Here is a 26,529-nt window from a genome sequence, read left to right on the forward strand (position 1 = left end):
AGACTAAACACACTAGGAACAAAAAAAAAGGGGGGGGGGGGACGGGAATGGAAGGCAGGGTAGACGTACAAAGGGGCAATAAAACGTTCGCAGATGTTCCTGCGTTTTCATGTTTTATAACAATATATTTATTTCTACGCTGATAAAGGGATGTCTTGCCAGTGCTCTCCGATATTATGAACGTGCGTAGAATAGAAATAGTCATATGCTAACCTCAACAAACAATACTTTTGCATTAGAAAGGTGTAATGAGATTTACTTGCACGAAAATAGTGTACATCGTGCTTAACGATTGCGAAACATGAAAGAGCGTGGTGCAACTAATGTTTGAGATAAACCGACAAAATTTATAATTTTAAATTCAAATTTTAAATTTAAAATCATGCTTCATTTTAAAAACTACATAGTCTATCATTTACTTAATATTATCATTTAAAAGATAGCTCGGTGCTGTCTTTTATGACGGAGTCACGAGATATTGTCTCTGGGCGCGATGCCTGTGGTTATGATTTTTTAATATAAAAAAACAAGAATATTCTGGAATTTTACGTACGAGAACCACCCTATGAATATGAGGCACACCATAATGAAGGACTCGTAATTCATTTCGACCACCTGTGGTTCTTTAAAGTACACCTAAATTTCAGTATACATGAGCGTTTTCGCATTTTGCCTCCATCCAAACGCGGCCGGCGCTGCTGGAGTCGACTCAGTCACCTCGAGCACAACCGCATAGCCATTGGGCGGCTACCACATCGGGTGGTGATATACAGGCACATTAAATATACAGCGCATTTTGTCTTCCTAATGGTGGTATTTATATAACTAAAGCTAGAAAAAATACGGAAAGTAATTTGAGAGCGCCGTGGTACGCGAGATGCAGTTGGAGCGCGAAAAAAACGCATGAAAACGAAGCTATTCTATAGCCGGAGCGTAGCAGACGACAAAGGCGGATCCCCTGACTGACGTCACCGCAGCGCCGTTCGCAGCGCCGCCATCGGTCGCTAATAGGCATCAGATCGTGGGAATAAGGAAGCGCAACAAAAGTTTCATTTTACGACAGGCTGCTGCGTCACAGAGGGGTTCGCCGGCAAACCACGCTTCGCGGCACCGCTTGCATAATAAGCTAACTTAATAAAGAATTTGACACCAGTTACTTCGGCCTACATGGCCATTTTGAAATGTAAGAGTGCCGAACTACATATTTATGACTACTCTCTTCAAGTTAACAATAAAACCTGTGCCGTAATTGACATTTTTGGATTACTTTGACATTTTCTTGTGAAGGATGTCAGCCGGGCAAATAATTATTCCTTAGGAACGTAATTCGAGTAAATCCGGTGGGCTTCTTTTTTTTAAGTGTTAGAATTAAAGAAACCCTTTACATTCTGATGGCCAGTTCTGCCTATTTGTGCGCCATTTTTTACGACATCAACATCGCCTAATGTAGCAGCTTGGTTGCGTGACTAGCCAATCGTCTATTCGTTAAAGATATCACTTTCTGAAAAGTACAAAGTACGACAGTCTGGTGGCACTGCGGATGCAACTGCGTTTTCTGAGCCAGTTTTTCATCAATTCACACATGCATTCTGTATCTATGACATGCACACTTCGGCCCAACAACTCTTAGAAAAAAAGTACAGCTACTTTTTCATAAATGTGATAGTCCATCAATCATAAATCCCGAAGAAGGGCCTAAGGCACCTTGAGAAGGTCTGGTTCTTAAGGGGCTAGCTCGACTACTCATCGGCGCAGATGGGGCAGACACACACTACTGTTGCTGCGAGTATCTCCGTTCAAAGTTACATAACATCTCTCTGTAGGACAAAAGCACGGAAACCTCGTTAACATGTTGAGTAATCTGCGCTTTTACAGCATAAGCTGCTACGATTTGCGCCGGGATCGAACCCGTACCCGCAGCATGCTAGCCGGATACTCTACCACTGAGCCACGCAAAGGCTTGCTATCGGGCCGCGGAAAATACCCTATAAGGAAAACGCAGGGGGAGACGACTCGAGCCTCGGCCAGTATGGTGGCGCCATCTAGGTAAGATGCCTGCAAACGCAGGGTCCATAGGCGCAGATGACGATATGCGATTAAGACGAGGCGCGCAATCAATGCGCTCCGGCGCTGCCGAGCCTCCGCCAGTATGGTGGCGCCATCTAGTTAAGGTGCCTGCAAACGTGGCGCGCCCGACAGGTAAGTTGCAGTTGTAAGGCTTGATCGGGCTCAGCAGACTGCTGTGCAGAGAGCTTTACAAGCCGCAGCTCACCGTCGACACGGGGCGGACAATTCAGATCGTTCTCGTCAAAACGAGGCGAACGGACTGCCGCGAAGATCCTGTTGTGCGTGGTGCCCAAATTGGAGCTACTCTTGAGCCGCTCCACCAGCTTACGCTGTGACTGTGCTGCGTGTGCCGCGCAGGCCTGTGACTTTTTTTATAAGTAAAAGCCAATTTCTCAGAAAAACGCACGAAACGAGGCATTTGATAGCAACACATAATCGAAGAAATATCATGCACGGACCTTGGGTGGCGCGACAGCTAGGCAGCCGGTGACGACCGCGGGCGTGCTCTGGTAGTCCAGGTGCTCGCAGCCTCCGGCGCACGGCGACGCCGGAGGTGGTCGCTTGAGCGTGCCACTGCCGGCCAGGATGGAGGCCGGCTGCGACGGCGGGGACCCTCGGCCCAGCTCGTCACCCAGGCGCGGAGGCTGCAACGCACGCGCGTGGGTGATTATATTTGTCACTTAACGAAGTAACCAGTAGAAGCAGTTGTGTTCTCCCGAACAACCGAGCATATTTCTTGAGAGACTTAAGAAAAATAAATAGATAATGGTTCTTTTTTATTTCACATAACAGCGCTATTAAGGGACTGTTGTCAGAGACGCTCTAGTAGGAATCGTAATCTTAATCAGTGCGCAAAATATGGATCGACATTGTCACTGTTCTACAACCTTTTAACCGGTGGCATAAGCGTGTATCTTTGTAGCAGTGCGTCCCGTCGACCGCAACCATGGCACAAGATCCGAAGTAGGAATATATACATTTTGACCTAAGCCGGTTGGGTTAGATTATTTCACAGCGATTCACTGGCTCCTGACTTGAAGATCTCCCAACTGCCTCGACTGCCAAAGTGTCAAGTCTCTGTGTTGTACCAGCTGTGGTTTGTCTCGTTTAGTAACACATACTCGTTCATAACTGGATGGGCGGACCTGTGACACTGGCGGCTGTGAAGGAACCATCGCACATCTTCGGTGCTTCTGCCCACGTTATAGAACGGGGAGGCAGTGGCTGTGTACCACCTTACAGATACTTGACAACTGGCCACTGTCAAAGGAAAAAATGACGAGACAGTGGTGCCATAGGATGTGTGTTCTAAAGGCAGCCAGAGCGCTTGTTCGCTTCCTGTGGTCTATGGGCCTACGATATAGCTAGAATAAGCGATGAAGGAGCACAGCAACTAGCAAACAAAATAAACTGCAAATTCATACAGGCAATAAGCCAGGATATCAACTAGAAGCATTCGTTAACCGTAGTCAGGCACACAGAAACCTTCGTCATTTTAGGTTTCCCACACTACCAGACATCAAGAGGCTATATAAAACCCGCTAAAAGGAATCACCCAGTGCCATAGAAATTTTTGGGTTCACATGAACGCGCCAGAATGTCTTTTGAGTTACCTTACTACAAAAGGGCACGCACGATCTTGTGCTTAACGAGATTCCCCACAAAATTTGGCGCTCTTCTTGCATCAATAGATTACTGTCGTTGAAAGATCAACGAGGTGTTTTATATATATAATGCATCCTACACACACACGCACATATATATACATATATCTACAAGACGAAGGGTTTCACGCCAAACCCGAAGGTATAACATTAAAAAATGGAAAAGAAGACGAACGGTAAAGCATGTCTTTCTACGGACGCATCGGCCGGTCCTTCGGCCGCAACGTCAGTACAAAGATATTCCACAACGTTCGTGTTTCTTCCGTTTTTAATGATATATATAAATGTGTGTGTATGTGTGTGTGTGCATGTAAAAAGAGAGAGGAGGGATGGGACCAAGCTGCGTGTGCACCATTTATCACTGTTCAATCGCAGGCACCATCCTACTTTCGATATTTGCACAGTTTTGTTTTGAAGCTGCTGAGAAGTTTCAAATTGCAAGCACACACCACGCAAAGCGACCGATTAGCAGGTGCAAACCTATATTGCGCGGTTGACGTTTAAGCACGAAGTGTCACATTAACCTGGTCACCCTAATTGTGTTGCCTACCTCGAACGGCCTCTTCTTAGCCTTGTCGGTGGCCCGGCCCGCCTTGTCCCGCTGGTAGTAGACGCCGGCGAAGATGAGCACGTTGAGAATGAGAAGCGAGCAGCCCACAGCGATGGTGACACCCAGCGCCGTAGAGTAGCCGCCCTGGGGCATGGCCATGGCCTCCGTCTGGCTCGGGTCACCGGGAGTTGTGACGCCGCCACGGCCACCATCCTAAAAACACGCCAGTGCGAGCAAACGTGAAACTCTCTGCCACAATACTAAAGTTAACACGAGCTCGTGCAGCCAGCCTAGCGTCAGGTGCATGGACTTTGATGACAAGCTTATATGGAGAATATTGTTTCTTAGTGAGCGTGGTATGGCTCTACATTCAGGGACATACCAGCACGTACGATCATAAACTGAAAGCACGGAACATGCGAAGTGAAAGTGCTTAGAGCAAACTAATTTCTCGCAATCATCTCTCTCGGCTCTTCCATGAAGACGTGCCGGTTAATTATGCTGTTATACACTCGTGGCTAAACGACTCCCGAGGAGTTAGGCAACGTTAAACGCCATTTTATGCTCATATTCACACTCGCACAAAGTAGTTAAACCAATATGTCCTTTTAACGGTAGAAGGCAAGAAATAAAACGGCTAAATTTTGAGAAACGAAAGGGAGAGTAATTACGAAGCACCCAAAGTACGGTAAACCCTCGTTATAATGAAGTTTCCCGCACATTAAGTCACATTCGTTATATGCAGTATTTTTTAAAGCAGGGGATTTATAAAGTCCCGCGTGTGTACACTCCAACAAGGAAGCATGTAACTTATACATTGGAGAAAACAAGCACTCCATAGTGATGGCATTAAGAATGGTGAAATTGTGTTAACGCCTTCTAATAGCTCCCTTTTCTGTCAGTTATCCCGTGCTACAGTTAATCTGAAGGAGTTGCTCCAACGTGGCGGATTGAATCTTGCAGTGCTCTCTGCATCCGCCCCCCTCCTTCATGTTGGTAGCAAGAAACCCCAAGGGTCATATGTATGCTGCACCGAGCGGTCCTGTACGAATCTCCAGTTTCGCACTCCGTACTACGTGGAGTCAAATGCTACTAGACTTCGAATAATCCGGTGTAAAATACATGCACTGTGATTGGGATCATGAAAGTGATCTAATAAAACAACAGTTCGAATAAAACAATTTTGCCAAAACGCTTAATATGAAAAGTCATGGTTGCGTGAAACATTACTACCAAACTGCAAGAAATACGTCCCGTCGTGTACTGTACCTGTTGTCTACGGTAAGCGGTAATATGATTCATTGAAATGTCAACATGTTCGACCTTACTCCTCCACGACCTAACATATCGTTGCTCGTACCTGTGCCCCTTTTCCAGCACGCGCTCCTCCACTGGTGGTGAGCGGCCCGCCACCGCCCGAATTAGAGTCTATGGTGGAGTGTGGCAGGGTGGGCGTGGGCGAAGGCGACATGGGAGGTGGCGGAGGCGGCACCTCGCGCACCACGCCGTCGTACGAGGCCACGTCTTCGAAGTCCTCGAGCAAGTGGTGGGACCGGGGCACGTCGCCTCCACCCGCGCGGTGAAGTTTGGGGATCAGCTGCGTCCACACCGACAGCCGGTGCGCGTGGTAGTGGTCGCGCACCTTGGGCTTGGTGCCTGCGTGCGCGATCGTTGGGCATCCAATCTACCGTCATTGTAAATGAATATACGAAATAGGGAGACAAAAGGCAAACCCAGAGGCTCCTGGCATAATACTGCAACGGAAATGACTTGTGATAGCGAGATCACGTCTCGCTTGCGCCTCTACGCAGTCAACCTACATTGTCCGCAGCAGTGTTTAGCAGTGTTGATTAGACATAAGACACACATAAGAGCCCGTCTTATATTATTCACGAAAGCAAACACACAAGGTACACCCAACCACAAAAGATTATGGACCACGGGATCTCATAAAACGTTCAATTCCCGAGCGGCCTGTAGCTTTAACCAGTAAAACTGTATATGACAATGTTGTTAGCATATTCTATAGTCGAGGCCCGAAATGCAAATACCAGGCTGCGTAGTGCGGCTGCGGAGATATCCAGCTTCTTCTCAAATTTCATGGTCCGTAATATTTTGTGGCCGGGTGTGCATTAAACTATATGACACGAAGCAGTGGAAAATTTAGGCAAAACCTTGTATCTCAAGTAAAATATAGCGCGATAACGTACCCGAATGCACACACACATGCGGACTGACAGGAGGCTTGAGGAGCAAGTGAAACCGCTAAGTAGAGCTTTCAAAGAAGGTCAGCGACTGTCTTTGTGCATCTGCACGTTTGGCACGTCCACAAGAGCCATGGACTGCAAATTAATTGAAATAATCTGGGCACTCCAGCGCAGTGCTTCCAAGTTTAGAGAAATGTAATAGCACGGTAAACTAGCGTTTTTGCCTACCGCCCCGATCGGAATGCTGCCGCCACGTCAGGCAATAATACCGGCGACTTTGCGCTCAGCACCTCAACGCTGTTTTCACTGAGCCACGCGGAGGGTGTCCGCCTAGATGCACATAATGAAAAATCGTGAAGTTCTAAACAGACTAACTACTTTGCGAAGGCTGAAACTATTTAGCGCATATTCGCGGCTACTCTACTTTCCATTTTTTGTTTAAAAGTTTGGTCGGAGGTTTTTTAGAAAATAATCATTGCGCCACTTAAAAAATTGTAAGCTATTCAAATCGCAATTTATGAAACAATTGAAAGGGTGCAAAAGCGAAAAAAATTTATAGCTTACTTACGACATATCAGGACCCCACAAAGCAGGGTGATGATGCTCAGCTGGGAGTATTATGCCATCCCGTCTATGGGGACGAAAGTAATCTTTATCACTTCACTTATTCTACGAACTGACAAAGAGTAATGTTCTCTTTGTTTCACTAGTGCTGCTAATGTCGAATTACCATGTGCCTTGGGCACGTAAGGTTCCTAATTTCTGCGAGATTACTTTCTGCAAAATGGGGCTTAAGGGTCTCAACTCGTCCATCCCTCTTAGTAAGCGCCGCACGAAGTTTTCGTACGCATCAAGTCTGCCATGCAAATTATACTGTCTGGCTATGAGTATTCACTGACTTATAAGATATTGCCTGCAATTGGGTTTTCAACAAAAAAGCTGATGACAATAATTGAGGGATATAAAGTTTTATCTGCGAGATATTTTGTTGGCTCTTTTTGATTATTTTTGCATGTCATGATATTTCGCCGGCTATTTCGTTCACTGGCATTGCATTCTACTGGTCACAAAGTATAGCGAAGAATAACTGCGCAAAAAAAGAGAAGAAAACTGCAAGAAAACGCTCCTGCCAGGGGTTGAAGACGGCGACTTCAACAATGGCTGTGCGAGCTACTGATTTTCTATATAATGGGTGTTTCAGCGAACACTTTCACAAATTTGAAAAGGTTGCCTGTGGCAGATAGCACAATTCTAGTTCATGAGCTAGAGTACTCAAAGAGACGGACATTACTTGCACAGAAAATTGAAATGCATAAATTAATAATTACCAAAAATGCACTAAATGAGTATTTAACTAATTACTTTATGGCCCAAATTGCCATTCACAAATTCTAGCCGAGAAGTTCACAAGGCGAATGCACTTCGAACAAATTCTCAGGATGACACCTGTTTCGAGATATCAATTCCTGAACTTAGCAGAGGAATAGATGGGCGTTACACTTACTTTTGCATAAAATGACGTTTTGTTAAGAAAGTAACTGGGACGCCAATGCATTCTCCGCAATGTTCCGGCAATATTATTTGGAAACTGGTGTCATCCTGACAATTCGTTCCAAGTGAATGCGCCTTGAGAACTCCACGGCTGGAATTTGTAAATTGCAATGTGAGCCATAAGGTAATTAGTTAAAAGCTTAATCAGTGTCTTTTTGTTAATTAGTTGATTATGCATTTCAATTTTTGTGCAGTAAAGTCCGATTCTTTGAGTAGACAAGCTCATGAACTAGAATTGTGCTATCTGGCCGAGGCAACCTTTTAACATCTTTATTGCGATAGCAATTATATGGAGACTTCCACCGGATTTCTGCCGTCGGCCGTCGCCGTGAGGTTCCGTATTGATAAAATCTTCGCCGCGCGCCGTATGCCCGAGCGGAAGCGTGCGGGGACGCACGCTGTCACGGAGAGCGAACGCACTCAATCTTCCACGCGCAAGCAAGGAAGCGGGAAGTGAGCGCCGGAGGGAGCGGGGGGGGGGGGGGAGGCGCATTTCTACTCTGCCAACAACCGCGCTCGTCGCTCGCTCGCACCGTCTCTTATCTCCACACGGCTCTGACCTTTATGCGCTGTGCATTCGCCTCTCAGTTTCCGTTGAAGCGATAGACCGCACGTACCTTCGCCCGCTGCGGCGTATATGCGCTTGCTGCCAGCGTTTTGACAGTCGTTGTCTGCAGTCACTCAGTGTGATCTATTCATGTTTGTTTGTGCGCGCTCACACCACAGTTAGTAATAGTCGGGCCACATTTTCCAACGCACGCTACACATGCAATGCTGCCCGGATCGGCAGTGCAGCGCTACAGGTGTGTCCTTCGCACGCGCTGCCCACGGGCAGCGCTTCTCATCAACACCACCGTTTCACACGCGCCTTCTCGTGGTCATCGAGTCTCTCTTCATGTCGGTCTACTTACGCCGCAGCACACCTGCTTACTTAATCAGCTCATGTTTACTACAATTCATATTGCTACCAAAGCCGCTCACCTTACTTCGTATGACATTGCTGTGTTGCTATCGCATTCATTGCTTCGCCCTTAGGGCGAAACTGTGACATTTTTAGAATGTTCGCTGAAACACCGGGTATATTGGTTTTATAGCCACGCAGATATGCTATAAATACGCTCCTGCCCCCGAGTACTGTACGTGTAAATCTGGCAATAAGCCACAGTACAACGTTCTCTGCTTATTTTTTTCCCTTTACTCCCACGTTTTGCAGCCCGCTGCTGCACGACTTTCCCGACAAAGCTATAGCGTTAAGCGAATGTTCAACACTCGTCCGTCATTTAGGACTGTACCTGGGGGATGAAAATGCGAAACTGGATCCTGACGCTGTCGCCGAATGGGTAGAAAAGCAATCAAACGCAAATTTCATTTTCACGGAGGCGTTCACGGCGTACGTTTTGCCACGTGCCAAGAGAGATCAAATGAGAATCAAGAATAAATAATTGTTGGAGCTTATGACTGAAAAAAATACCATGAGATAAGCCGTTTCATTGTCTTTTCACCTGAGTCTGCGAGGCACCGTCCTACGGAACAATGAGCGTTCGGGGAAATTCGAGACCAGCTCTCGGTGGATTCTAAGGTAGGTGCGTCGGCGCTGACTTTCAATGGCGCTTCAAATTTCAAAGCCGAAGGGAAGTGCAGGCAGACGACAGTCATTTGAGTCACTCGACGCATTATGCATTACTCACTTCAATGAAAGCTCAGCGCTCCGGAGAAGTGGTACAAAAAGAAGGCATAGAAACATACAGCACGGAGACACACATTGATGTCTCTGCCCGGCAAAAGGAGGCTCCGACAAAGGCTCATACATTTCCTGAAATTGTGTTTCTCCTCGACACTTTGGTGTATCGAGACAAGATGTGCCCATGAAGGACGTCCTATACTTAGGCACACAAAAAGACATTATACCAATACTTAGTCGGCTGTCAGTATTTCCTGTTTGAGTACCCTCGGCCATTCGAAACCTCATCGCCAAAATAGTTTGCATTCAGTAACAGTTGCACTTGGACAAAATCGGTGCTTAGGGCATTTAATGTACTTGATACAGCGTTTTGCTCATATTGGCCTGTGAGTTTGAACACCAGAGCGTAGCTTCTTCAGACTTTTGTACTCAAACAGTGATTATTCAACAACGATGTGTCTTGGATAAGGATATGATCTTACTGTTAAAAGTGCGGTACAAGTCAGGTAATATTTTTTCTAAGGAAGAACGCGTGGGACACTTCCAGTGCTCCTATGCAGCTCCTTCACATCCAGTTTGACGTCATCTATACGGGTAGCATATTTGTTGTGTCGCCGAGGGCAAAGTTTACAAAACTCTATTTCTTGCGCAGTCGCAAGCAATGATGGCGCTTAGACTGTGTGCGCACACTGCGTTTTTTTTCTGTTTCTTTTGCGCTAGTGAATGAGAATGCTGCAATGAGACACTTACCCAAAGTGAGGTACTTTTGATGCACTGGATCATAGGCAGGCCAGCCGACTTTTTCACCACGGCCACCTTTGCTGCGCTCGGATTCCGTTTCCGTGGTAGTGAAGTTTGGTGAACTGCAAGTTTAAACAACAAAAAATCTGCAACAGTCTGTCATAAATGTGCAGTATTCTCTAGAAACCGCCGTTAACAAAATCCTCATTATGTCAATGTGTTCGCCTCATTTGTGCACCGCGTATCACTGTTCTTTCTTCTTTCTTGACAATGACAATTACAGAGAAAATTACATCGAATAATAAAGACTTACGTTGGGGCTGAGGCAATTGGTGAAGCAGAAAGCGATAAGAAATTTCGCAGATCCAGTGCACATGTTGTATTATATGCGAAGCGAAGCTTTCGTAAAGTGGGGAAATAAATGCTATGCAAGTCTTTTATACAAACCTTTTGTAGCATAGCGATTAAATGCCTGCTCAGGTAGAACAGCCATGAGCGGAGTGCCCCACCACGTGACCCACGCTATCTCGGATTACACTGTCTCGAGGATCGGCCCACGTTGCTCTGCATCTAGGTTCCAGCCGCTTTACTCTTGCACGATCTCTCTCTCTCTCTCCCTCTCTTCTGCTCTCTTTCGCTTTTTATCCCCCTACTCCTTCCCTCCGTGCAAAATAGGCAACCGGAACAACCTCTGGTAAACCTCCCTGCATTTCTATGCATCCTTTCTCTCTCGAAGATCAAATGATTATATCAATTTTTGTTCAGCATGTGCCATTTCGCCCTTTCCATCCCCCCCCCCCTTTTATTTTAATGGGAGAAAGATCGTGAAAAAAAGGAAGTGCTAGGATAGGAGCAAAACGCTGCTGTGTTAGCAGCTTGACAAGGCCCCTACCCCGTTTTCCTCTCTTCTCTCTTTTGGGGTCGGCACATTTTCATATTGCCCGATGACCAGGACTGGCCCCCTATTCTCGGCGATGAATTGACCGAGCAGGCGCGCGAGATCCCGGGAAAGGAAGTACTGAAAGCTCGGTTTCAATAAAGCAATTATGAATATGAGGCCGTTATATTTGTTTCAGTGGAGATATTTAGATACTGTTTCTTTTTTACCTGCATAGTTCCGTAGACAGCAAAGTCGGCCTCTGGCACACATCCATAGGGGTAGGACAGATGGGGCTATACGTATAAGTGCCGTCCTGTGTGTGAGCTACTCGACACAACAGCAGCAGCAGAAGCCTCGGCCAAGAATGTCCGGCAGAGTTTGCTGAGCAGCTTCAGTTTAAAATATATTTGTTTCTCTATTCTTCACTTTAACGAAGCGCTGGAGGATACTGCTTAGTTTTCGTTAGGACCTGCACATCTACGAAGGTCGATGAAGATTCAGCAAACCTCACAAGATATCCAAGAAAAGCATGCATATCATCGAAAACTAGTAAACGTCGACCGTTTCAAAGAGGACGAGGTCACTATTTAACTTCTACTTTGCAGCGGCAGCTTAGCGTGCGGAACGGAGAAATTATTGTAGCGCAATGGCCTCTATTGCAACCTGCTAGCTGCTGGCGCCATGACCCATGTAATAATGCACAGCGTGATAGTTAATCTGCACAAGAAATTTTCAGATGCCACAGTCGTGCACAGATGTTTAGTAAGCTTACAAGTTGTATGCTTCCGTCGTTGCTGTAGACAGGCGACGTCCTGTAGCATTTCTGTGCGCCGTCATACGCTAATTCCACTGCACGAAAATGAAGAATACGGCATTACTCACCTAAAACAATTTTGTTTTGGTGCTGGCAGGTAAAGAACAACGATAAGAACAATACATTTATTAACTAGACTTCCTCTGCGCCGGCAAAGCCACTAGACTGGCACAGAGGGATCTGCAAAGTCAAACACCTCAAGAGACTTGAAGTGAAAATGCTGGAAGACACTAGAGTCACTGGAAAAAAAGTCAGAATATCAAATTTGTCCTCCGCGTGTCGCCGCAGCGCTGATTGGGCCGCTTGTGTCACGTGACCCTTTCAAGTGTCTTCTGTGTACCCGCGTTGAACACGCAGCGTGGGAGGACTTCAGCAGCACTTTGTCGCTTTATTTAACGCGGGCAAAAACAGTCACGAGAAATTACCTCAACATTATGCCTGCTTGCTGCGTCTTCGGGTTTAGCAATCGATCGAAACCTGGAAAGACATTTTATTGCATTGGGTGCAGCATTGAAGACCAGGAACGACGTTCTGCGTGGCACCCGCTGTCGTGGTTGTCGGCAGTTGGTGGTCGGCGATGGTTGATGATCGGTTGTAGAAATTACCATCGATTGGTGATCTGTGGCAGGACACGAAGGCACCGAAGGAGAATGCACGTGCTCTCGCGCAAACAAGTTGGGGGAAGGGATGGGATGAGAGAGGGGACTATCACTCGCTGATTCGTTCGTTCTATCCCCCCTTCATTCGCACGTTAGCTCGCTCGCTCGTTCATTCGCTTACAATGAAATTATCGCCGATAATTTATGCACGAAGTTTAGTTGAGTAATTTCTTACGCGCAATTTCCGGGGTGGTTGCTCCCACGTGACTGGACTTTTTGCATGCGGCCGATAAACTTCACCTATTCGGTTCACGTGGGTCATTCTGCTTAGCGCCATAGAAAAAAAGGACATACCTTTCAAGTGAAGAGTTCAATTCACAGGGGTCGTGCTGCTTCACGCTATCTTGAAAAGCACATACACCCTGTTACAGCATAATTTTGAATGATTGAAGATTTCCAAGAGGCATTAAATCTCTAAATACCCTCGTACGTCGTTTTATGCCACAGTGAAGTCAAAGCAGAGTAACCTTCCAAAAATATAAGCGCCCAATCTGCATGGTATGTTATGATCATGCGTTTGACATCTGGCTTTCTTCTTATTTTACAGACCTCTTCCTAAAATACTTTCTTTTTTCGTGCTGATTATCTGATGCAGATAAATGGTCATCCACACTGGAAGGAGCACGATCGGAAAGAATATACAAAGGTTGGCGTGAAAAAACAAAACAAAAACACCCCTGTTTACGTACTGGAAACGACATTAACAAAACAATCTTCCAGATCCCACAGATCTGCAAGTGCACTTCAAGTTTGATGATATCAAAGAAGCAAGAATATATTTTAGGAGCACGTAAGTGCACACATTTAACTTATGCCGATATATATAAATATGCTTACATCTATCGTGAATGAAGCACTGTTAATGAGTTGTTTATAAGGCGGATCGTGTTCTTCAAATGGCTTATTTATTTGACAAATGAGTAAGAGAATATTAAGCACACATTCGCAAAAAAAAATTGTGCAGAAACAATGCAAGATGAGTGTCAAAGTTACCGAATATCCCGAACAAACCAGCGAACAATCAAGCGACTGTCCCGTCGACCTCCTTCCTCCCTCTTTCCCTCCCTTCCTAGCGCGAAAGTTAAAACGCGATGGTCCCCCCTCCCCCTTCCCTACGCCTCACCGAAACTTGGTTGCACGACACCATGCGCTCTTTCCCCCAGCCTCTTCAACGACAAGTAGAGAGACGCAAACGAGCACTATGAAGGCAAGCTGAACACCGACTGAACATTAAATCGGCTTTCAAGCTGCGTTTTCAGTGCAAACACAACCTTAAGTTCTAGTGTGTAAATAAATGACGTTTTATACAATTTCACTGAAAGCATGCAAGTATGCTTACAGCTCCGGACCTTGCGAACATAGCACTTGAGGCAAGACGGCACCTATGAGGCGACTAAGCGAGCATCGCAACCATCGACGCACATTTCATGTAGAGTTCCGCCGCTTACCGCGCAGTACGCACATACCTGTCGACATCTCGGAATCACGTATGATATCCATTTGAAGAAACAAAAAAAGGTATTCCAGTTGCAAAAGTCGGAATACATGATTCAGACGCGAAAAACTCAGTCTGTTACGCAACGCACGCCAGTAGTGCGTTGGTGTTCTGGAAGAGATACGGCAGCCGCCACCCAGTGTTGCCGCCATGCCGCGTACCTCTGTGTTACTCTGAAATTTTTTACAGTGACTCTATAAGACACAACATGATAGCGACCCCTGTTGACGAGATATGGGAGAATATACATATTACTGTGACTGGGACTATGATGAAAACAAGCTCCATTTAGTACTACACATTTTTTCGCATGCGAGACACACCATAATTTTCCCTTTAGTTCGCTGATATAGATGCATGAGCTGCTTTCTCTCTTGCGAGAGTACAAGCCAGTAGCGGCTCTCCTATTCAGTAATTCATAAAGTGTCAACGTATTCTTTTCAACGCACAGAGTAATTCAAACAGGACCAGAACATAGAAAGTGATCGATAAAAGCACCTAAAAAGCCTCTAACATGTATGTCTGCCTAAAAATTTATGTCACGGTTATAGTCATTCTAGTTCAAGTTATAATTCTTGTTGTAGCTATAATTCCATCAATCTAAGATTCCGCTTCGCTCCGATAGTACTTCCTTCGTCGTAAAGTCACAGATAAGATACTATGTGCTTCAGCAGCATCCAGAATATCAATAAAATATGTTCTTTCAAGCAGCCTTCTCAGCAGTCTAAATTGAGGATTTGAGAGGATGACATCAAAAACGCATGCGATTCGTAGCAAGTACGTCCTTGTGGCAAAGCAGCAGCAAAAGCTGCATCATTGAACGAGGAGACGCCGAGAAAGTTTCTCGTAGAGGTTATCACGCCAATACAAATATCATAAACTTAAAGATAAACAGGGCCATAATGGTCCCAAGTGGAAAGGAAGAATAACATTTTAAAAGCCAGACAATCTACACACAGAACCCTGCAGCCCAGAAGACAGCGTAGCATTGAGAAGAGAATGAGCTATAAAAAATATTGTTCTCAGAAACCGGCCGCACACACGCAGACAGATATAAAAATAAAACGAGCATTGCACTGAGATTGAACGGAATCCTATGGATTGAATAGCGAGCTGCTGCCACTCGCCGAATCGAAGTAAACCCATCTCCAACGCAGTGAGAAAGCAGGAGAAGAGAACCAAATGTAGAACGACGCCGAGACAGGATCGGAGAAATTGCTTGATGCTTCTCTTTCTCTCGCTCGATGCGCCGCAAAAGTTGCCAAAGAAGAAAGTGTAGGTGGAAACAATTCCTCGAAGGCGAAAGAACATATTGGCAAGTGCAGTTTCCTTGCTTTCACCAGGGCGTCACTGTGACTTGCAGCTTCTATTCAGAGCAACGCTTATTTTCAATTCTTGTGGACTATATGCTCGCGCTATCATGGTGTCATTACAGCCCGAGTGTTCTTTCTTCTATCACGACAGGTTCATTGCTATCAAGAGTTCATTGCCGAGCCCAGTGATGAAGATCATGGAAACGCTGTGCGGCGTAACACGTTTGACCATCCAGTGAAGACATCGTCGTGGAGACAATGTCCTTGTCAGCAAGTGGTGCTTTATTGACAGGCGACTGAGAGCCACGTTACCCACCGTGCAGCGAAAACAGCCACCACAGTGACAGAGGTCACGCGCCCTGTCTAAACCAGACATATAATAGCACATCTGATAACAGATGCATCTGGTTTGCATATTAGCGACTGCAGAAACTGACCTGCCGTTCCGATTGATGGAGAACGTACGATAACGCTCTCAAAATGGTGTAGCGGACAGCCAGCCTCCTCGTTCAACCAAATACAATAATTACACGCACACATACACTCACACACACACGAACACACAAAAATACAAACACACAGACGCAAACATGCGCATGCACAAACATAAACATACAGATACAAACACACATAAACATATACATGCGTACGCACAAATACACAAAAAATACAAACCAATACACAAACACACCCACAGGCACACACGCACACACACAAAACAGGTGTCCGTCGCATGAAGAAAGAGCCGGCCAAGGCCATCACTCACCCTGTCCGGAAGAAGCGCACCCAGTAGGCCATGGTGGTTTCGGAGAGCGTGGCCTCCTGCTTGCTGTAGTTTCCGTAGAGCGGCGCACCCGAGCCCAGCATAGGTAGGCCAAGCACGTACGGCAGGTCTTCACCGTGCACGCAGCCGTTCTTTTGGGCAAATGACGACTCGTCCGAGTGGTAGCCGAACAGGTAGAAGTGTGTCGTCGGCACGCGACCGCCGACCTTGTTGCCACCTCCCTGCTGCTGTTTAGCTGCCTTGCGAGCGGCCCCGGCTGCCGCGTGAAGCGTGCCGGCTTCAACGACGGGCGCCACTACGAGCGCGTCGCTGAGCGCCTCCGCCGTCTCTTCGAGAATGCTGGCCGGGTGCTGCACCGACCGGGTCCAGTCCGTGTACTCGTTGACGACCGTCAGAAAGATCTCCTGCTGATGGAAGCTGTAGAGGTTGCGCACTAGCGTGCGCAGAAGACGGTCTCTCCGGTCAACCTGGGTGGGGGAGCATCATTTATTTGTTCGTTCATTATTTCCCTACCCAGGACGGAAAGCATTGCCGAGTTCAGGGGATAAAGAAGTAACAGTAAAATAAGTATAGACATGTTTAAATTATCTGCATACAATCTCAGGACAAAATATCTGAGAAAAGCGTGGACACTGAAAAACGTAGTATTTACACACTAATAATAAACAAAATGAGCCCGTTGTGAGCCCCGGTTCGTTCATGGAACCACATGAAATCACGTGGTGTTTATGAACCCACAGGGAACCGCATTCGATATAAGAAATCAATGCGAGCTGGAATCTTAATTGTACTTAACGCAATATTAAACGTACCACATGAACATAGCCCATGCATGAAGGCTTGCTTACCTCAGTATAGTGAATACCTTTAATGGTTATGCCTTCATTATATAATATTTCCATAGAGATATCAATAGTGATAGAGATACCTATCTCTCCAGGCCGAATGGTCAATTTTATATATGCACTGAAGGTTAGGAAATACCGTCTTGGAAGTATTTTACCCCGTGAATGTTTCACATTCGTACGTTATGAGGGGAGATTAGAGAAATTTAAATGTGGCCTCGACGCCAGTAGGCAACCTTTACTGCGAGCATAGGCGCTCTTTCACTTTTCCTCGACTCACGGCCGCAAGCCACATTTCTTTCTCGACTTATCACGTACCATAGCCGAGGAACCTCGTCACTTTTACGTCACGAACACCGCATTATCTCTCTCTCACACACTTTTTCTTCTGTTCTCTTTTTGCGCCACGGCGCACTTCTAGTGGAGGTTTTCAGCATTCTACGTTAGATGATTTCATTACACGTATTTCAACTGACGTGGAAAAATTTATGCTTGTCACCTTGATTGTCCCACCAGAAACGGGGTTCCTTTTATAGGCAGAGCATGCAGGCTTTCATTTCAAAGCTCAGCTGATGTCGCAGCAAAACGTGGTTTCATATTTTGCAAACACGATCATCAGCGCGTGCTCTAATCACCACGTCTGTATTGTTGGTGCGAAAACCTTATGCGCCCGGGCTGTCGGCGTCTCCTGTCGTCGTCGTAGTCACGGTAAGCAAGCGGCTCGTGCTCGCGCTCGGCACGCGCTCGTGCCACTACTCCCGTGTTCGTCGCCTTTGTCGTCTTCCACAGCTGGCTGCGTTGCCGCTCATCATTACAGCGTAGAATTTCACTTCTCTTCTGTCGTCGTATTGGAGAGGCCGCGTTTACGGGGTTATGAGCCATTGCTTAAAGCAGTATGAGCCCATTAGCGGTGCATCACTCCATGCTTAGCACCTCCCCAGGTTTCACGTCAGTGGAGCTGCATTTCGCTCAGTGGGTCATTTGACACTTACGCATAAAATTTAATTCACCGCTCAAACCGCGTCTGCGACTTAACTCGTGCTAACTGTAATAACTCATAAACTCTAAAACAGTAAGAAAGGCGTCCATAATGGCCAAATTGCTGAGGGAGTTAAAGAAAACAATGATGGTGTCGATAATACTCCATGCTAAAAGACATCAAACTTGTCCTTAAATGACACTAGTGACGGCTTGGCCGCACGGCGCATTTTTTTGCAGTGCCTGAACCTGGCGAGGGGCCCTTTGAAGCAGTTACTACCCCCTATGTAGATCAATCAGAAGCGCTCGTCTAAACAGTGTGGTGAAATCAACTGTAGTTTCTTTGAAAGCGACGTTCAGTCTCCTCTGGACAAAAATAGCGAACGTAGGCTTAGTCATAATAACAACTGCATGTTCTTTATGTTTTCATCGCGTCAATTTTGTACGAAATTTAGCGTGTCCGTCACTGTTGTATAAGTTCTTGTCATACCCATTCTCTTTCTCGTTTTCTGTGCTAGACGCTTTTTTCTGAAGCGCAATGTCGTCACACATGTAAAACGAATCGCTCCACCTAACCTTTTGACGGTCCATGCGGTCCGAGAGCGTTAATAATGCTTGTGGTAAAATAGAAGCAGGAGGGGATGAGAGGAAGCAGCGAAGATAACTCTGCCTCGTCTAGCATTACGACCTGTCGCCTTCCACTCTTTGGGCAGAGCTTGTTCTCATCAATTACCGTGACCGTAACACCGAGGCTCGACATTTCGCTTCTGTATTCTCCTTAGCTCTCTGGGGGCCTGCATCTGTCTTGTTCGGTAGGTGTGGTCGATGTCAGTGTAGACGTCAGCCTGGGTCCCTTGACAGACAGAGCGGCTCCCCTGCGGCCTCGCCGAGGAGCGGTCACTAAAACAATCCCGGCCGCTCAGGCAGACCCACTAAATAACCCATGAGAGGAAGAGACAAACTGGGTCCGGCAGGCGGTACCGGCAAAGCATCGAGGCAAGCCTTCTTATATTGTTTTCTTTCCGGCATGAACAACAAAACGCATTCTCGTTCACCCTCTCAACCGAAAGTACTTTCCAAGCGGCAAGAAAAAATTAACGAAGCAAAAACATCTTTGGCTGTACAGAAGCCAGACGCTGGAAAGCTTCCGGTTCTGCCCACAGAAATAGCACCCTGGCAGGCAAGACAATGGCGAGCCGGCGTAGTACGCCATGCAGAAGCAAGGAGATTTCAACACTTTTCAACTGCAGTTAGTCAAAATCTTACAAAGCAGTTTTGTCGTAACAAACACTAAAATTATGCACATTTGCACTTAAGACATGTGGCGTAGGACATTTATTTCCGCGGAAAACGATAAAAGAGACCTCCCGTATGTGGAATCAACTGGAAAACTTGAATTTTTATCGCATAGTAGACTGATCGAACAAGTGACCTGAAATTTCTTGGAGTGCTGGGTAACTACTGCCAGGGCGTTAGTAAAACTGTAATAAATAAAATGAAGAAATAACGCAAAAGAAAACCCGATAATGTCGCAACAATGCCTACCGCCAAGAACCGACCGAACTCTCCAATTTCCTGAATACTGAGGACATGTGAGCGTCGCACCGTTTTTCAAAAGGTTAGTGCCTGCGGGAGCAGATTTGCGATCCAGTGACAGAACAACTCACTGGCACCAAAACTAGAATTCTAACGGGTCTAATTACGTGCGCGCGGCGCACGTTCTAGACACACCGCAGCGCAGGGGCAATTAATAAGGGGACGGAAGTAACACACGGGCCAGATGGATTGCCGCAGAGAGACAGGGAGGATGTCGAGAGCATAGAAGACAAAACGAATAAAGGAATCAAACAGAAATAAAAAGAAGATGTGCGGTGTCGAATTGCTTTTACGCATGCAGGAGTCGGACAATCACGGCGCGTGCGAACAACCGTTACATTGTTGGCACTGGCTCACAACATTCAATTCTCAAACATACAACAAAGTAGAACGAGAAGGTGCTGCGCATTCATTAAACCGTGGCTCAAAGGCATATGGGAAAATGTCTACCTGTTGCAGGTTATACCTTGTGGCAACCTACGCGAAAAAAAGAACAAGAAACAACGGTGCATGCGCGATTAGAGCGCACAGTTTTACAAATGTAAAAACGGACGGCAGGCATCACCGCATTCTTTCAGATGACTTGGTTAAGCTCAGTATCAACACAGTATTAAGCTTCTGTTACAGCTCCGACGCAAGTCAGGGATGCCGAGTCGAAAAACGCAAGGCATTCCAGTGTTGTAAACCTTGCCGCATGCACAATTAACTATCTGTAGCGTTTACCGCTATGTGCGTGCGCGAGTCATCTTTCTGTTCTTCATCGGGAGAGCAGCGTCAGCGGTGGTAAGCTGGTGGATACCTGCCGCAGCCACACACAAAGAAATATTTCCGAATGAAAAATGCAGGTGAGGCACGCAATGTAACTGCAGCCATTGTTTTGTTCGAGCGCCGATCGAACCACTACACAGTACGGCTCTGGCGAAAGCTTGAAGGCAAGTGTTGAGCTGTTTTGGAAAGAACTGGTTTCGTATAACGCAAGACCTCCAGTATATGGCGTAACGCTGCAGTACGTGTGCACCAAAAGAAGTGTTGCTCTGAAATAGACCTTTTACTCTCAACGCCTGATTCTCTTTTACTTCACCGCTGCTGCGGCACAGTGGCGTTAAGCTACTGATCACAAGGTCCCGGGGCCGACTCCCGACAGCAGCTGCCGTATATCGATGGAGAGAGAATGCAACAGCGCGTATGTACGGTGCTGTGGGTGCACAATAAGGAACTCCAGGTGGTCAAAATTAATTCGGAACCCTCCACTACGGCGTCCTACAGAAGTCACTGTACAGTTTCTGGGCGTTAAACTCCGCAATTTATTCTTTCTCTTTGCGAACCTTTCTTCGTACAATCCGACGCGTTTTGATTCTGTGGTGATTGAACTGTTCCGGAGAAGGAGAATACGGAGAAGGAGAATGCGGAAAGGCGGTGCAGGTGAAGACAGAGGGTTGTGGAAAAGAGAGTGCGTGCCGTTGTCCGTTATGAGGAGTCGACACCCGTGCTCAGTCGGTGGTAGAAAGGAGGCGCCCGGCATTGAGTGTTGTGTAACACGTCTGGGTCTCCTGTCTGTAATGTATTGCGAGATGCAGGCGGGCAACAGCCGCAGACAATGACGACGTTTCAACTATAGACAGGAATTTCAACTAGACAAGACAAGAAAAGAGCACAGAAACAAGACCGGTATGCTTCAAAACGGTATAACCTTCGCCTACTTTGAAAGAAAGCAAGCTCTGACGGTGTCTGCAGAATTTCTTTTTATGGGGATCGGTTTCACTCACAGAAGAACATCGGGCGCCGGGAAATATGTCACTTCGTCTGCATCGGTTTCGACATCACTTGCTCTCCGGCATTAAAGGGCCAATATACCACGCTAATAACGTCGGAAGCCGAAGTACCCAATCGGGACTAAGTGAATTCAAAATGTTGATACTTATTCTCACCTCGAAGCCGTGCTTCTCCTCGTAAGCGGTGAACAAGAAATATGCCTCGAAGCGCACTACGCCGAACAGGAGATCGTAGTCAGCGTACGAGGAACGCGGTGAGGCCATTTCGTGGCGTGGCTCGCCGGGAACCACGGTGCCGTCCACGGTGGGACCGAACGCCGAGAGGTGTTCGGGCACGGCGAGGGGCACGTCGACCAGCTCGCGCACGGGCCGGTGACGCAAGCAGTCTCCGAGCGCGGCGCCGGTGCCGGACTCCGGGCATCCTAGCGCTCGACCCACCTGGCGCGCGTAGCGTACCGCATCCCGAGCGATGGCCCACGGGCTCAGCGCCGAGCCGGACATCATCACGGCGCGCTGGAACAGTCCGTTGTCTGTGAGAGGTGGAAGAAACACAAAGAACAAATGTGAATGCGAAACACTGATCCTTTAATCGCAATTGTAGCATTGGAGAGAGCTTTTTTGATTAAACGATGAGCTTTATTGCGGGCATATGTATATAGTCGTTGATTTGCTACTTAGCATGGAGAAAGGGGTGAGGGATTGAAAGGCCCAAAAAGAAAAAAAGAGAGACAGGACAGAAGAGAAAAAAAGAAACGACACAAAGACGTAAAAAGTCGGACGTGGTATTTACATGCAAAAGGAAGTTTGGTTCGTTACATTTAAAGTAAAGGCAATTTTAAAACAAAGTTCCGTCATTTCAACATGTATGCAGCATTTTCTAAAGCATTTCAAGCAAGCCAATGCCTCGAAGATAAGCAAACAACTAGTTTAAAGCCAGCCGCGGTCTATAAGGAGTAGGTATTCGACCTGGTGTTCTTCCTAGTGCCTAATTTTGTTCATTCAGTATTTATTAAATTTTATTTCATGTGTATAAACTGGGAATTCTAATTGGAACGCACAACACATTGCACAGGCACATACCCGTTCGGACGTAACTACAATGATTCGTCGTGGTCAGTGTTTGCCCGAAAAGTTACACGCCTCTTCGCTGCTCACCAAACATTGACGTATGCTGATTTTTTTGAAGGCGTAATTGTAAACATAATAGAATGAGCAAAATTTGCACTCAGCACTTCAACAAAACAACATAAAGGAATGAGAAAGCAACAATAAATTCGGTCTTGACCGTGATATACGAGTTTAAAACATTTACTCAAAAGCCAGAGTTTACTGTGTTTTCGGTTAGCTATGTATAATTATTTTGATTTCATCGTGGGAAAGTAAACGCCACCAGTTGGCCACATTTGAGCTTAGGTCAAGACTATGAGCATGATTTCATTGCTTCTCATGATTGCAATGACAGTTCAAGGACATTGTGTATGCATGGGGCATTTCGGCGCTGATAGGGATATTTTTCTTCGTGTTAATGCAACCAGACGATATTACTAGAGAAGTGTTTTATCTGGAGAATCATAGACGAAAACCTATTGTGAAATTGAATATAGTGTAGTTATTTGCTTAATGTTGTGGGGTGAGCACTGCTTCACAAGATTAAATTAGGCAATAATAGTAAATGGTTATGTATTAGCACTATGCGAAAAGACAACTACGGTCAAAGTGTTTCAAAGCTGAAGTTTTGCGTGACATTATATACCACAGAAGGGCTTTCTTCATGTCGGTAACGAAATATTATGTTTAGATAAGAGAAATTTGGTGCTTCGCTTTGAATAATGGCTGTGGCTTAAGGTAGGCTGCAGGGCAGGTGCTGATAATCGTTCCTCTGAAGTTCAAGATATGTGGCAGCTGAACTTCATTTCAAATATTCATCTCTCCTTATTTTTCCTCGCATGTTTGCGGAAGAAAACGAGTCGTAACAAAGAACTTGTGAGAAAGCAGCGCGGTATAAAATTGCTTTTACCTGAGTGGCTATGCGAAGTGACTTTCTGTCTTACCGACTCGTTATTCTCGATTGGATATTCAGGCGTGACAGTTCTACTCCAACTTTTTTTTATTGTGCACATGTTCATAAATTAGGGCTGACAATGCTGCAGGCATTTTTTATAAGCTACCACAAAGTAGACGAAACGTCGGGAGCTAATGTAGTTTTCAGCGGGACCGCTTTTATTTTCCACTGTGGCCACGGCATTCCCATAGCTGTCGGTTTTTCTAGTCCACCGTATAGACGCCTAATTTTGTCATGTTTGGCGTTCCCTTTGTGACGGATCTGATGCTTATCGCTTCTTTCTTTCTTTCTTTCTTTCTTTCTTTCTTTCTTTCTTTCTTTCTTTCTTCTTTCTTCTTTCTTTCTTTCTTCATACATTCATTTCTTTGCACTCTCTCGGCACCATTACCTACGCCGCCGCTCTCATCAAAACATCAGCCAGCAAACACGGTGTCAATGAGTCAATCAAAAACGAAAAGCGAAAACAGCTTTCACTTTGTAAATCCTGGTCTAGGAAACCATCGACACGTATAAACTGGAGCGAACCGTGCTCTCGCATATCTTCCAGTACAAGAATTTCAAAGGACTTAGCAGCGTCTCAAATTCAGTCTTAAGATGGCGACCCGCGCATTACAACATGCAGCCCTCGCATCGCACAAAATTGCACTTCAGTAAAACGAGCGTCTCTTATGCAACTCGCCCCTGTCTCTCTCACGTGTGCTGTGAGCTCATGGGCAGAGAACGATTTAGGAATTTACGACGAGCGGCCTCTTTACTGCCGAGGCGCCTGCCGATCAACGCCATGTCCTGGCGCCATAGCCCTTTGCACAGAGCTGCAACGTGCGCAACTTTGCCTTGTTAGCGGCTAGAAACCACACTGGAGCGAATAGAGAGAAACAAATAGAGTAACTGTACAGAGTAAGGAAGACAAAGAATGAGATGCGATGGCAGCAGCAGCAGCAGGAGAAGCAGTTTCCTGCCCGAAAAAGGGCAAGCTTATGACATGGTTCGGAGCGTGTTGTACCCCAGGCAGTGTTTTCGCTTTCATGTCCCCGCCACCGACCAGCCTCTGATGTCTTTGGTAGACCTGCCACCCTCACGTGACCTTTTTGCTTGTGGGTCGTGAAGACAACGAGATGGCGCTGTTTCGTACGCTGCTCTCATAAACATGTCCAGTGCCGCGGCCGACACTTTTCCTTCCTCCGTCTTTTGTAAGCTGAAAAGGGAGGCCTATGTTCTTCGCTGTTTTTGCCTTTGTATCGCTTTAGACCATTACGATATATATATATATATATATATATATACTCTTAGATGAAAACTTGCACGTTTGTAGTGTTAGCCGTGTTTTCCCTCGCAATATAAAGCGATGGTAAATTAAAGGGACTGTTTCTTTATCGTGCAGCTTCTTCTTCCCGAGTCATTATTAAAAAAATAGTAAGGACGTTGTCAAAGTACGTTTTCTGCCTATCTCATCAACTACCTTTCTCGTGATTACGGTAACGGAAGACAATGGCTAGTTTCTGGAACACACGTTCTGACTTCAAAGAGCTGTCTGAAGAATTCCCAAGATCTGTCTCGAGAATCTGAGACCTAGTCATACTCCTCATTTTTGCGATAATATTTTAAGTGCCATAGCTAAGACCACAAGGGCGAGTAATAAAAAAAATGGCAGACTCAACTCTAGTTGGCGTCTACGTAACGCGAAGCACTCATGATAGAGAATAGTTGTATGAGTAATGAAAATGTGTAGCGAACGGTTCTGCAGAGATTATATGCTGTAGTGTCTGTAATTAAAAGAAGTTTACAGACTGTATACAGTGACAAGTTATAAAATTGAAAGCAAATTAAAACCCAGCTCGCCCAAGTGCATATAATTTTAGACTGCACATTATACCGCGATCCGACCACGATAAGCGTGAGATAGGCTGCACACTATCACCGGGATCGGCCCCGTTAAGTGGCCAGACACCACGCCCGCCCGCCTTCTTGCCAAAAAGTGGCTGCAAACAGTGGCGCAATTAAAACATTTTTGTGATGTCTGGAGATGAGAGAAGCGCAGATTACTCGTGTACACCAGCAAGTTCGTGCAGCTGCTACAGCACGCTTCTTGTGTCTTTCTCATAAACAGGTTTAATTATCGCGGCACGCACGGGTGTAGGTTCTTTCTTTCATGTGTTTGATTCGAAAGCTGTCTTTGTACGTAAGACTTCTGAACCGAAGTTGCGAGATTTTTCTTTTTCATCGTGACATTCGTGAGGATGGCGACACAATTGAATGGTTCGTTAACACATCTAGTTCATTCTCTCGTTCAACTTTTGCGTTTAACTTGATATAATTAATGTTAACCGAACCTGGATGTCGAAACCTCAATGCGAAAGCTCATTTTCAAAGTAGGCCCCTTACAACTGCAAGAACTATAGGAAAAGCGATGTATTTTCATAGAAGCACCAGAGGAACACGACACGACCACCTTAAGGCAAAAGTGATTATGGCAGAACGCATCTCACGATGGCTTTGGATGGCAATGCGATTAGCATTTCGAGCAGTGTCGCGACACAGTGCATTTCCGAAGTCACGCTGATTTAACATCTGTAGTCGTCGTTCTCAGGCATATCCTTTGCTTCGGCTATATGCCACATACTCCAGTATCATCCAACTTTGCTAGGGCACTCCCTTTCCAGGGTCGCTCTTGAGCATGTCGGCATGATGACAACTGTAAGACGCTGACGCAGCGACGACAATAAAATTACGAAGAAGGAATGACGTTGATGAAACGGCAAGGATACTATGACGAAAACGGCATTACGGCAATGGTGTGACGACCACAGTGTGACGAAGACAGCATGACCAGAGTTGGTCGACGAAATTAGAATGACAACGGAACGACCGCG

General features: G+C 46.1%; 1 protein-coding gene across 1 annotated transcript in view; it reads right to left on the bottom strand.

Moving 5' to 3' along the window:
• The window catches only part of LOC119441916 (neuroligin-4, Y-linked), a 334,848-nt gene that overhangs the window by 15,698 nt on the left and 292,621 nt on the right, over nucleotides 1-26,529 (bottom strand). Inside the window, exons 5-10 of the mRNA XM_037706579.2 lie at nucleotides 21,754-22,127; nucleotides 16,389-16,873; nucleotides 10,471-10,583; nucleotides 5,642-5,937; nucleotides 4,282-4,494; nucleotides 2,526-2,711 (exon numbers count right to left, since the gene is read on the bottom strand). Coding sequence (XP_037562507.1) covers nucleotides 2,526-2,711; nucleotides 4,282-4,494; nucleotides 5,642-5,937; nucleotides 10,471-10,583; nucleotides 16,389-16,873; nucleotides 21,754-22,127 — 1,667 coding nt within the window. The remainder of the gene's footprint in view (nucleotides 1-2,525; nucleotides 2,712-4,281; nucleotides 4,495-5,641; nucleotides 5,938-10,470; nucleotides 10,584-16,388; nucleotides 16,874-21,753; nucleotides 22,128-26,529) is intronic.

The sequence above is a fragment of the Dermacentor silvarum genome, chromosome 2 (assembly GCF_013339745.2).
Source record: "Dermacentor silvarum isolate Dsil-2018 chromosome 2, BIME_Dsil_1.4, whole genome shotgun sequence".
NCBI classification, from domain to species: domain Eukaryota; kingdom Metazoa; phylum Arthropoda; class Arachnida; order Ixodida; family Ixodidae; genus Dermacentor; species Dermacentor silvarum.